The sequence below is a fragment of the Sebastes fasciatus genome, chromosome 19, assembly GCF_043250625.1.
Source record: "Sebastes fasciatus isolate fSebFas1 chromosome 19, fSebFas1.pri, whole genome shotgun sequence".
NCBI classification, from domain to species: domain Eukaryota; kingdom Metazoa; phylum Chordata; class Actinopteri; order Perciformes; family Sebastidae; genus Sebastes; species Sebastes fasciatus.
The window spans coordinates 25,569,674-25,583,854 of NC_133813.1; the positions used below are offsets into that span (position 1 = coordinate 25,569,674).

Below are 14,181 nucleotides of genomic sequence, written 5' to 3' on the forward strand. Positions count from 1 at the left end.
ACACACCCTCTGGCCACAAAGATGTGTGCGTGGTAATCAAGACTGCGAAGGATGTGGTTGTGTTTGCGAGCATCTTGGAGCTGTTTGCAAACCAGAGCTCACCTGTCTTTGCTCTTTCTGTTGTGTTACCTCTCTCTTATTTTCATATCATTGCTGGTGAGAGCTTTCTGCTATTCTACATTGGACCTAACTCTGATTAAATCCATAGTTCTACTTAAATTCACCGGCACTTTATTATTCATAACCCTCAGGAGACTGCCATAGAATATCAAAGATATGTGTTTGAGATTGTACATAATGGAGACTACTCCAGCATGTACTGTGCATTTAAATAACATACAGGCTTTATGGGTTTCAATAGGTGGAATCTCTTTCTTACATACAGTCGTTCAGATGTTTTACTGCATTTACTTTTGTTGCCCAGCTGTCACATTTCAAATCAGCCTTAACTGTGTGTGTGTTTGTGTTTGCATAGGGGGACCATACCTCCATGGAACAGCACAGGACTGCATCTTCCTTAACATCTGTGGACTCCAACAGCTAAAAAGGGACAAGAACAGACACATGAATATACTGCGACACTGCAAAGCAAAGAGCTGCATGAAAAAAGGTGAGCGAGCAAACCCAAGGACCCTAGCAGATAGATAAATATATGTACTGTATATTTGGATGCAGCCCACATGGGGAGATTAAGCAAATGCAAGTGTTTGCGTGTTAATCGGTTCACAAGAGAAGGAAAAAAGAAAAAGACCTAATCCCGATTGTAAATATTTTCTACATTAACATTTTAAATCTTGGAAGACAACACACCAGGCTTTCATCCTGGCAAGCTAGCTCACCATCAGACATCAAGGCTGGCTTTATGCACACTGTATATCTGCATACACACTGTAGCCAAAAACAAACCGTGGAGCTGGTAAACATGCTAGCTGGCTTTCCACCCCCAACACTGGCCCCAAGCACAGATGGGCATACAACTGGCACTTTCAAACAATGCAGGGAGCGATGGCGACAAAGGGAGATAGAACAACAGAGAACCCCCCCATGCTAGACTGTAAACATCTAGTGTCAGATTACAGCAGTAAAGACTTTGATTCAAAACTATTTTTGTTACCAAAGTGCTACTTTGACTAACCTGAAAAAGTGAAAGGAGGTAACGACGAGGTCACATACTATACTATGACATTTTTCGAGATATCATGAAAAAAACTCATAGTATAGTACGTCGAAATAAAGTCATATAGTATGTCAAAAAAGAGTAAAAAAAAACCTCATACTATATAAAAAAGTGATCATATAGTATGTCGAAAAAAAGTAATGGTATAGTATGTAAAAAAAGTCATCGTATAGTATGTCGAAAAAAGTAATAGTATAGTATGTAAAAAAAAAAAAGTCATCGTATAGTATGTTGAAAAAAGATTTAAAAAACCCCCCCTCATAGTACAGTAGGTCGAAAGCTACAGTCTCCCCCGCGTCCTCCGACCGCGGCCAGCAGTGTTTTTCAAGACGGGCTTCACTAGATAGAATTTTGTGGTTTTGGTGCTTCCGTGTAGTTTGTGTTGGAGTCTTGTCTGAACAGCGTAGCCACACGCGTGCACGTAAGAAAAAGTTACAGTCTCTTTAAATCAATGGGATCAAACTGAACAGTAGAGTGTTTTTGTTTTTGAGTTGGCTAGAGGTGACCCGACTAACTAATGGAGCCCATCTATTGCATGCATACAAGCCAGAGAACTAAAAAAAAAAAAAAAATCGGTTTCATTTTAACACTTGTATTTAGGGGTGTAACGATTCATCTACTATATCAACGTATCGATTTATATTCCTACGATACAACTACATCGATAGGTACTCAGCAAGTTGTCCTTCACGGGAGACGTATATCGATATAAAATCGTTTTGAAACGCAAAAAACGATTATATCAACGCGAGCACGCCTCCATGGCGTGCATGCCGTCGAACCGAGGACTCCTCTCTCACCCGGTAGCGGCTGGAGGGAGATGAGTACCGGTCTGCATGAGACGAGGGCGGCTTCACCCACAGGCGCTTTCCCCGTGCAGTGTCGTTTTTTCATTCAGAGAAAATTACTTTCCTTTTCCCCGTCATGATATCTACTCTATGTGCATCACGCAGCGTCAGCCTCACGTATCCAGACGGTAAAGCAGAAATTCGACTAACGTTAGTCAAATGTAGTTTTAAAATGTTTCTACAGATGTTTTCATGTATGAAAAGAGCCCAAATGAACTCTATAGGTGGACTACTCGATTATTATAAGTAGATTATTTAAACAGTGTTTGTATAAGAATGATTATTGTCCCAAGCTGTTTGATCACTATCAGCTGTTTGATCACTATCAGCGGTTGATCACTATCAGCGGTTGATCTCTGTATTATTGCTCTACAGTTTATATTGAAAATGAGGACAGAAGCAGCAGGTTAAACCACTGTTCATTTAACTTGAATAGAAGTTGATTGATTCTATTTTTTGTTAAATATTGCACTGCCTTGTATCTTGAGAACTGAATCAGCAGGTCCTGCAGTTGCACTTTTTATTACTTTTCAAATAAAAGGTGTATGTATTTGCCATTAAACGTTGTTTACTTGTTTATATCCATAATTAATTTATCCCTGATTCCTTACAAGAAAAACTTTTAGGAATCCTGACCAGTATCAGATATTTATTTCACAGTCACACTGTTTGAATTTTTGGCCAAAAAAAAGTTACTGTATCGATTTCAAATCATTGAATCGTATCGTATCGCTCTAGATGAGCCAAATATCGTCCTGAATCGTATCGGAACCATGGAAATCGTATCGTATCGTTGTAAAAAAGTATCGTTACACCCCTACTTGTATTAGAACTCCATACACAGACAAACTAATGTATGCTTAAACGCTTGCTTTAGAAAAAAGAGCTCAAAGAGAAAAAAAAATGGAAAGGATCTCTCGTCTGAATGTTCATAACTGAAAAAGAAACAAGGATCATCACCATCCGATGCTATGATCCACACTCAATACGAGCTGGCCTTGTTATTTCCACGCTGTAAGCTTAATGGTATTCCACCTATCATTCAAGCCCAGCAGTTGCGCAGACGTCAGCTCCTCAGTATGCTTTGACGGGTGTGGTGACAGTGTGGCTGTTTGATGTGGGAACTAAAGTCTCGTCGTTCCCGGAGTAGGAGAGCTATGTGACATGCAGGATTAGCTCATAATGAGTTCTCTGGGGAGCCCAGGGTGACGTTTTTGCTCGATAGCTTTAAAATGGTCTAATCTATACTCATCTAATCAGTTCTCCTATCCACTGCGATAGCTTTTTTTTTCTTCGTCCATTCTCCAATGCGATAGCACTTTTCCGTAGCTCCCACACAATAACATACATTAATCGCTCCATATTACCTACATTTTTTTAAAGGTACTAAATGCTCAATTTTATAGAGAGGCAAAGTCCCTCCTCTTCCGGTGGACCACCACGGGACCTTATTTTGGAAATAAAAAATATGTACGATAGTCAACGCAAGAGACAAATATTTTTTTGTTCCCGCTTGAATCGCGCCACGAATCCCACATACAGTATGATGTTTGTCGATTTAAAAGATCATTTTGCAAGTTAAGAAAGTCACAGTTTGACGAGTTTGTTGTTAGAAAGACTACACACCCAAAAAGCCGCGTAAATGATGTACTCTCTCTGAAGCTACGATGCCTGTGTGTTTTGTACGAGCGACGAGTCTCGCTCGTTCTTCCCAGCTGATAAAAAGACCAGGAGCTGCTAGATAAAACACATTAGGTCAGATAACGTTACATTTGTACGTGGAACATAGCTAAGTTAGCTAGCTAGGTAGTGTTGGTGACGTATATTGTCCGAGACGAGAGATGTAGTTCACTGAGCGGTTTCAAACAAAACTAAATGATACTACGTCAAAATGAGACTTTTTTGACTCGCAAAATTATCTTTTAAATTCACAAACATCATATCATCATTCATGACGCATTCACTCACTCACTCATCTTCAACCGCTTATCTGGGGTCGGGTCGCGGGGGCAACAACTCCAGCAGGGGACCCCAAATTTCCCTTTCCCGGGCCACATTAGCCAGCTCTGACTGGGGGATCCCGAGGCGTTCCCAGGCCAGTGTGGAGATATTATCTCTCCACCTAGTCCTGGGTCTTCCCCGTGGCCTCCTCCCAGCCTGGTCGAGCCTGGAACACCTCCCCAGGGAGGCGCCAAGGGGGCATCCTTACCAGATCCCTGAACCACCTCAGCTGGCTCCTTTCAACGCAAAGGAGTAGCGGCTCTACTCCGAGTCCCTCACGTATGACTGAGCTTCTCACCCTATCTCTAAGGGAGACGCCAGCCACCCTCCTGAGAAAACCCATTTCGGCCACTTGTACCCGCGGTCTAGTTCTTTTGGTCATGACCCAGCCCTCATGACCATAGGTGAGAGTAGGAACGAAGATCGACCGGTAGATCAAGAGCTTTGCCTTCCGGCTCAGCTCTCTTTTCGTCACAACGGTGCGGTAAAGCGAATGCAATACTGCCCCCGCTGCTCCGATTCTCCGGCCGATCTCACGTTCCATAGTCCCCTCATTCGCGAACAAGTTCCCAAGGTACTTGAACTCCTTCACTTGGGGTAAGGACTCATTCCCTACCCGGAGTAGGCAATCCATCAGTTTCCTGCTGAGAACCATGGCCTCAGATTTGAGGGGCTGATCCTCATCCCAACCGCTTCACACTCGGCTGCAAACCGATCCAGTGAGTGCTGGAGGTCGCAGACCGATGATGCCAACAGGACCACATCATCTGCAAAAAAGAGGCGATGGGATCCTCAGCACACCGAACTGCAAACCCTCCTCCCCTCGACTACGCCTTGATATCCTGTACATGAATATCACGAACAGGATTGGTGACAAAGCGCAGCCCTGGCGGAGGCCAACCCCCACCGGAAACGAGTCCGACTTACTGCCGAAAACCCGAACACAGCTCTCGCTTTGGGCATACAGAGATTGGGTGGCCCTAAGAAGTGCCCCACTCAACCCATACCCCCACAGCACCCCCCACAGTATATCCCGGGGAACCCGGTCATACGCCTTCTCCAAGTCTACAAAACACATGAAGACTGGATAGGCATACTCCCAGGCCCCCTCCAGGATCCTTGCGAGAGTGAAGAGCTGGTCCGTTGTTCCACAGCCAGGACGGAATCCGCATTGTTCCTCTTTGATCCGAGGTTCGACTATCGGTCGAACCCTCCTTTCCAGCACCTTGGAGTAGACTTTACCAGGGAGGCTGAGTAATGTGATACCCCTGTAATTGGCACACACTCTCTGGTCCCCCTTTTTGAACAGAGGAACCACCAACCTGGTCTGCCACTCCTTAGGCATTGTCGCCGACTTCCATGCAATATTGAAGAGACGTGTCATCCAAGACAGCCCCTCCCCACCCAGAGCCTTTAGCATTTCTGGACGGATCTCATCAATCCCCGGGGCTTTGCCACTGTGGAGTTGTTTGACTACCTCAGTGACTTCCACCAGGGAAATTGATGATCCCCCCATCAGCTTCAAGCTCTGCCTCTACAATAGAGGGTGTATTAGTCTGATTCAGGAGTTCCTCAAAGTGCTCTTTCCACCGCCCGATTACCTCCTCAGTTGAGGTCAACAGTGTCCCATCCTTACTGTACACAGCTTGGATGGTTCCCCGTTTCCCCCTCCTGAGGTGCCGGATGGTTTTCCAAAAGCACCTTGGTGCCAACCGAAAGTCCTTCTCCATGGCTGCTCCGAACTCCTCCCACTTTGCTTTGCCTCCCTCACGGCAGTGGCTGCTGCTCTTCGGGCCTGTCGGTACCTTGGACCTGCATCCGGAGTCCTCCGAGATAACATATCCTGGAAGGCCTCCTTCTTCAGTCGGACGACTTCTCTGACCACCGGTGGCCACCACGGTGTTCGAGGGTTGCCGCCCCTTGAGGCACCTAAGACCTTAAGACCACAGCTCACCGCTGCAGCTTCACCAATGGAAGCTTTGAACATCGCCCACTCGGGTTCAATGCCCCCAACCTCTACAGGGATGCCAGAAAAGCTCCGCCGAAGGTGTGAGTTGAAGATCTCTCTCGGACAGGGGCCTCCTCCAGATGTTCCCAGTTCACCCTCACTACCAGTTTGGGCTTACCAGGTCTGTCCAGAGTCTTCCCCCACCCTCTGACCCAACTCACCACCAGACGGTGATCGGTTGACAGCTCCGCCCCTCTCTTCACCCGAGTGTCCAAAACATGCGGCCTCAGATCAGACGATACGATTACAAAATTGATCATCGACCTTCAGCCATTGTGCTCTGGTACCATGTACACTTATGAGCATCCTTATGTTTGCACATGGTGTTCGTTATGGACAGTCCATGACTAGCACAGAAGTTCAATAACAAACGACCACTTGGGTTTAGATCAAGGAGGCCATTCCTCCCAATCACACCACTGATGGTGCCTCCATCATTGCCCACATGCGTGTTGAAGTCTCCCAGCAGAACCATGGAGTCCCCTACTCCAATTGCAATTCAAAAGGGATCAAAAAAATATTTGTCTCTCGATGTCGACTACCGTACATATGTTTTCCGAAATAAGGTCCCATGGGGTCCACCAGACGGGGCGGGTGTTCGACTCTCTTTCGCCTTCACACAGCTCTCAACATGGCAACGGCTGAGCTGGCAGCTTGCAGCTAACAGAGCTAACAGTGTTAACCTGGGGGAGAACCGAAGGGTGGGTGCTACGCTTCCGCAACGGTTATCAGCTGTAACTGGCGTATGAGCACAGTGCAGAGCAGCCGCGAGCTAGCCCGTGGGGCACGCTCACATGCACTAAAAGCACAAAAAAAAACGCGTGGCCGGCCCGGCAATGTCAACAAAGCTAGGAGATGCTCGAATTACAAGCAAATAGTTGTTTGCTGCTATGTTAATGCTCTAGATATCATTTAGAGCACCTTTAAGTAGAAGCTGCAGAGAAAACCTGTTTCTGTGAGACTACTTAACACACAGAGTCTCTTTGCTGAAGCTGGTTAGTTACATAATCAAAGCTCAATCAAAGCTGTCAGCACAGGGAAATATGGGGATTCTGTGTGATTTCCATTTACAGTATTTTCATTCAAAAGACATTTGATCAGGAACATAAAAAGCAAGAAAATCTAGGACAGCCGTGATCGTTTTATAACACTGAATGGAAGAAATGCATAAAAAAATGGCAGCAACACCATGAATGACTCAGTGAAGTCAACTAGAAAAAAACATCCTTATTTATTTAAATATTATGCTGAGGCTTAATCTGTCCTTCAGTTTGACCTAATTACTCAGACGCATGTATATTTACATATTTTGAAATCTGTCATCATACTGCTGGCTGAAAGAAAAAGAAAATTATGTACGAGTGCTGAGAGAAATAACATTTCAGTTACACAGTTTCATCAGGGTACTAATGACATGCTCAAAATTAAAATTATGACTACTTCAACTTTAACTGGATTTTCAATAGTTGCATAGCAACAGCAGGACCAGAACTTACAATTGCTTGATGCTAAAAATATTCAAAGTTTTTTTTAAATGTACATAATCATTGTCCTAATATATTGTATATTCTGAGTTGAATGAGACTACGAGGGCCCATGCTGACTTTCAAAGACTGATACCAAGGCACAATATAAATAGCCCCTGAGGTCACCACCAGACACAGTGTATGCACATGCTTTCTGCAGTGTGCAACTGCAAACCAATACCCTGATGAAGGCGCCTGTGGGCCACATGCAGGTCTATTACGCCAGTGAAAGATGGTTTTATATGTTAATTTGAGTGCCCTGCTACCTGCCTTGTGATTTTTCGTGTCTGTTTGGCTGTGTAGGACTGTTCCTCCTTAATAAAGAAATGTTTGATGATTCCTTTTGTCTTTTTTAAATGTACAGTATTATAATAAGAATCTGTTTTTACCTTGCCTGTGCAGTTTAGTACAAGCTGTGCTTTACATACTTTTATACAATGGTCTGCGTAAATATGAATTTCTGATTTGCCAGTGTATTTAAGCTGTTTAATTGACATGTTGGTTGGCTCAATCGCTGTTCAAAATTTATTCACCACAAAGTTTCTTAACAACCTATGTAACTACAGTAACCTGCTGAAACTAGGGCTGTCAATCGATTCAAATATTTAATGGCATGATTTTCCATCGTTAATCGCACATTTATCTGTTCAAAATGTACCTTAAAGGGAGATTTTTCAAGTATTTAATACTTCTATCAACATGGGAGTGGGGAAATATGCTGCTTTATGCAAATGTATGTATATATTTATTATTTGATATCAATTAACACAAAACAATGACAGATATTGTCCAGAAACCCTCACAGGTACTGCAGTTAGCATAAAACAATATGCTCAAATCATAACATGGCAAACTGCATGTGATTATCATAAAGTGGGCATGTCTGTAAAGGGGAGACTCGTGGGTACCCAGAGAACCCATTTACATTCACATATCTGGAGGTCAGAGGTCAAAGGACCCCTTTGAAAATAGCCATGCCAGTTTTTCCTCACCCAAATTTAGCGCAAGTTGGAGCGCAAGTTGTGTTAATGTGTTAAAGAAATTAGTGGCATTAATTAATTGACATTAACGTGTTATTATCAACTTTGACAGCCCTAGCTGAAACAGTAGCAAGCCCAATGAATGAGCAAAAGCAAGGAAAACTTTTGCTTCACAAATATCATAGTGAGTCTAAAATATTCAATAAAGTTTCTTTTTTCATTTTTTTACTAACATCTCTGCCATAACAACTTAAAAGTTGATAACATGGCAGTTTACAGCTTGTGCTGCTCTTAAGTTGCCAAAAAAAATCAATAAATTTAGGATTAACATTTGTGGCTAACTTAGTGCATCTATGTGGATTGTGGCATTTAAAAGAAACACTATTAGCTTGTGAATCATGAATGGATGAGATCAGTGCTCACTGACTATATGTACAGCTGCCATGTATAGCCTACTCGAAAAACACACTTCCTAACACACCTCAGATGTTACATAATCCTGTTCTGCAGGCTACAACTACAGAGGACAGCCGCTGCAATATGCACTGCCATACACACACGCACGTGTAGGCACATATACTTTCATATGCAAACACACACACACAGGCGAGTGCACGTTATGGCACACAGCTTGAAGCTGGAATCCGACAACTACATGTTACGACAGGATAGACAAAACAGCAGATGGATAAAAAAATCAGGAACAATGGCTCTGGGAAACGGAGATTGTCGAACAAGTACGTCTAGCGACCACAAACACACAGATCCGCACATATCATTACACAAATATTTTGACATTGTTGGCAGGTGTGTTCTGACCTCAATCACCGTCAGGCTAAATGTGACACCGCCGTCGCAGGAATACGGAGGTGTGTTACATTGTGCGTCCACACCCTCGGTCATGTTGCGGAGCCCTCTAACAAGCTGAGATAATGCCCTGGGCATACGCTCAGACAGGGCGTGGATGGCATTAGTTTTGTGTTGATTGTTGTGTTTGTTAGCGAGGCGCGGGGTGTGTGTGTTGAGTGCCAGACCGGTAGAGGTGTGGACGTGGGTGGTGAAACTACCGGGCACGTGCCTCAAACCTGCCATTATTTCTTCACTACCTCTCAGACCAAACATTAAAAATGATTTCCACTCCCAGATTCTGTCATATTTCCCTTCTTCTCTTCTACCTGTCGTTGCATCACTAGACTTCCTCTGCAGTAACTGTCAACCCGACCACAGTCTCCTCCGCTTTCCCCTCACTTCCCCTTTCAATATTCCATCGGCCGTTAACCACTTCTGTATCACGGCGCGTCTGCTGTGGCTACCCTACATGGTTTCCATGGTGACCAAAGGGAGTGTGCGTAACAGAGCATGACCGGCTGATGAGAACTGAACCTGGGGTCACACATTTTCCTGGAACTGATGGTGTCCAGACTGTTTACAACACTAACCAAACCCTGCTGTGGTGACTCGAGTCTAGACTAGGTCTGGTCAAAAACAGGAAACTCAGCGCACGGATCGATCTGAACGGACAAGATGTACAGACACAGCTTCCCTCTTACGGGAACACATGGATGGGGTTGATCAATTGGTAATTGTCATACTTATCAGGGCCGGGACGATACACCTATCTCCCGATTCGATACTTTGGTGCTGATTCAATAAGTATTGCGATACGATATTGTGATTTATTGCAATTTTTGTTAACTTTTTTTAGCACTACACCATGGGAAAAAGTTGAATCATACACTTCTAGGGACTTTTAATCTGAAAAATATCTCAATACAGTAAAAATTATTGATTTTCAGCAGAGACGTCCTGAAGTCAAATATATCAGTCATCGTCAGGAATTATTCTTTACAGTTTTTCCAGCAACCCAAAAATCAAAGAATAAAGACATTTTCCTCACAAATTAATGGTATTTTCTTTTTAAATTTATAAGGGACGTGTAATGTTTTATACTTCTGGTGAATATAATCAAATCGATCTTATTTCCATATATGTATTTTATATATACAGTTCCCTTTGTTAACACCTTATTTTGAAAACTGGACATAGTCACTTCCTCTAACTTCACCAAGTCCGTCTCTAGGGCTCCCGTCAGCTCCGTTCTCTTTATCCATCCATGGTCAGCTCCATCGGGGCCGTTTGAATGCAGAGAACATAAATGTCTGTATATGGGTGCTCTACAGTTGTAACGTCAGCCGATATGACCACGGAGATGAGAGCGACGGTGGGCTCAACCGCACGTTACTGTGATATGATAACGTTTCCTGTCCGTGACAGAGTTAGCATGCAGCTTTGTGAAACACAAAGTGTTTCCATCCTTTACTGGATGTGTAGTGTTTACCACGTTGGATTTAACATGTGAGGGTGCCGGTCGTTGTACTTCCTTGTTGCGGCCAACTGTGGTCTGTCTTGGTTTGGCGGATACGGAACGGATATGACATCTTGTTACTCAGACTACAACAATAAAAGCGGTAACTTCCTTCTTATGGACTTCCTTCCATAGACGCAAATATATCAATTCTGGCATTAAAAAAATAAAAATGGAGGTAGATAGGTGAATCGCTTTTTTTCCAACCCCTAATACTTATTGATAAAAAATGTGTACAGACCTCTCGTAAGCAGGTGTAGATGGGACACACCAGCACCCTGAATGGCTCTGCGGAGCTGCTCCTCATGGTACCAAACACCTCACACAAGAAGGTGATGAAACCCAACCACCTCTCCACATCTGACTGCTGGAGCTCCTCTCGACAGGCGAAGTCCCTCTGTGGGGAGACAGAAAAACACAGATGCATATTAAGTTTGGAAAACACACTCAAACACCACAGTCCATCCAGCTTTTGTAAATGTGTAATACAAGCTCTAAGTAGGCGGTAGGTAGGTAGGTTGGTGGATATTTAAGTGTTTCACAAATTCATCAGCGGTGGTGGTAATCACCATTAACATCTCTGCTATCGCACCGATTGGAGTTTTTGTAGGTGGCACACATTAACCTTGCAGCTTAGAGTACTTGAAGCCAAAAAGCAGTTGAAAAGCACATTAAACAAATTCATGAATTTCTTTTATCTGTCAGAAGTGGAGGAGAATATGTTAATTTGGTTTGAAAGTGAAGAGTAGTGAACTGTGTCAGTGCTGTAAAAGTGTTGGGGTTAATATGGGTTAATGCGTAATGCGCACTTGTAAAGATGTTATACGGCAGGTTAAACTGAAACTTTATTAACAGTCAGAGGAACTCTGCCTGTTACTGAAGTGCACTAGAAACACAAGCGGCTTATATTCTCACGTACTCGACAGACAATAACACTGAAGGCCCGCTTGTACATAAACAGAATGTGCGGCCTTGAACGGATCCAACAACAAAAAGAAAAACCTCACTGTGAAAAACAACTACACACACCACTCACACACCTCCAAGGACATCGCCGTAGTATTCAAACACTTGCACAACAAGCCAGCAAAAGGGCAGGAATCACACATATAGCAAAGCATACGGAAAAAGATGACTGAAGCGACGGAAAAGACGAGCATATTTAAAGGGACTGTTTGTAACTTCTTACATGTATGTATGTTACATTGTGGGTCGGTGTCCCATGCGCGCTTGTGTGTGGCTACGCTGTTCAGACAAGACTCCAACACAAACTACACGGAAGCATCAAAACCTCTTGGTTGTATCTAGTGAAGCCCGTCTGTTAAACAGTGTTGGCCGCGGTCGGAGGACGCGGGGGAGACCATAGCTTTGGTCTCCAGGACCGGAGTCTTTGCTGTACTCTGCTCCTCTGCCTGCCTGCCTTCACTCACACACCGCACTCTTTCGCTCCGCTCTCACGTGCATGCACACTACACACTGCAGAAGAGTTAGTTTAGCTCTGAGAATATCTAGTGAATGTACAGTGGACGTTTGTGCAGAAATAAATGCTGCAGCTCCTCCAGACCAACAGAGGTTTCCCGTGTCTTGTGAAGTGACGGAGCTCCGCAGAGAGAAACGTTATCGTCTCCGACCAAAACTCCGGTGTCTCCCCTGTTCCCTCCGGCCGCGGTCGGGAGGCTGAGGCAGGAAAAGCCAACACTAAGATCAGCATTGATTCATGGAGAGACCTTCGTCTGGTCAGCTAACATTACTGCCAAGCAGCTGAAATATAGAGTGATATTGTGGTTTTAACCGACGTGTGTAACCTCACTGTGTTGACCGATGCTCGTTCATGTCTATGTAGAGCGAGCACAAGCGCGAGCAACAGGACGCTGACTTCGTTGACTTAACAGCCACAGGTGTCGCCGTTAACAAGCAATTTCTGATTCTTACAAAACAGTCCCTTTAAGAAAAGATGATGAGGAGGGTTGCCAACGGCATTAGCAGTCTGACTTCGTTTAACGGCAGCAACAACAAACCCTGAGGCCTCTCTGTTTTACACACAGACTAATTGCCCCCATATTGAGATCCAGGGGTCTGGGAGCAACAGCATTAATGACGGCCTTCATGAGCCCACTTATGACATTTAAAACGTTTTAAAGCAAAAAGCCAAAATGTCAAAGACGAGGAGGGGGTCCGTGCCGGCTGGGAAGTGGGAATTAAAGTGAGAAGTAAAAGAAGAGGAGGTGACCACACAGCTGTGAAAAAAGGGGGAATGAATAAAAAGCGTAGAGAGGGATTAAAAAGTAGGATTCACTACTGCTGGGTCAGGGATAAAAAAAGTCAACATCTAAAGAAAGAGGTGTCTTAATGGGAAAACAAAAACAGAAGGGGAGGAGGAAAAGGAAAAGTGTAGGAGTGCAGTCGAAAAGAACATCTGCAGGAGAAGGAAACGGGAGGTCTTTCAGAATGTCTGGTGCTCTGGGGAGGTTTATTGGACTCTCAGGATGGAGGTAGGGGTGAAGCATGGTTAGAAAGAGAGAGAGTGTGTGCAGGGAGAAGTAACGAGGCACTGGCCCGTGTCGTTCTGGGTGAGGGGAGGCGATAAGACGGGGGAGCGGCGTAATAGAGAGCTCATGAGGGACGAGGAGGGGGAGAGAGGCAGTGAAATATATAACGGCTGAGAGGATGTTTTCATCATGGGTGCAAGACTGGAACTGTGCAGTTAGGTAGTGGTGGTGGGGGGGGAGGCAGGTCTCTCTCCCCTGGGTGTTTAGATTAGCTACTTTGCCCACTGACATTTACAGCATCACACACCCAGTTCTTAAAACATACTGTATAAAAAAATACCGGTTTGCCAAAAAAACATCTACTAAAGATGAGGAAAAAAGAGCTGGTAGCTCCCAAGGATCTTTATAAGGGCATTTTGAAAAATCTGGCTTACAGTAATTTCTTGGGATATTTGTGTGGAAGCTATACAGGAATTTAAAAAGTAAAGCAATAGACTTTAGTGAAATAATGAAAGGTAGTTTTATCCAAAAGGTAGAAAAACTCTTCAGGGTCATTATGGCTTTATCTGATGATTAAGTTTTATCAATAGAAAAGTTAGTCTATAAAATGTGGAAAATGCAACTCAACCTCCCGGAGCCCACGGTTGACGTCTTTTAAATTGATTGTTTTGTGTGACTAACAGCCTAACAGATATTTAATGTTTGATTATATAAAAACAGTGAAAAGCAGGTAAAGCTGGAACTAGAAGCATGTTTGACATTTTTGCTCGACTTTAAACGATTTAAT

General features: G+C 43.9%; 1 protein-coding gene across 10 annotated transcripts in view; it reads right to left on the reverse strand.

Annotated features, from left to right (window-relative positions):
• Window positions 1-14,181, reverse strand: part of ctif (CBP80/20-dependent translation initiation factor) — an 84,026-nt gene that overhangs the window by 3,175 nt on the left and 66,670 nt on the right. For all 10 annotated transcript variants that reach the window (XM_074617303.1, XM_074617302.1, XM_074617301.1 and 7 more), the window contains 2 exons: window positions 11,147-11,302; window positions 487-540 (listed from right to left, as the gene is read on the reverse strand). In XM_074617303.1, coding sequence (XP_074473404.1) covers window positions 487-540; window positions 11,147-11,302 — 210 coding nt within the window. The remainder of the gene's footprint in view (window positions 1-486; window positions 541-11,146; window positions 11,303-14,181) is intronic.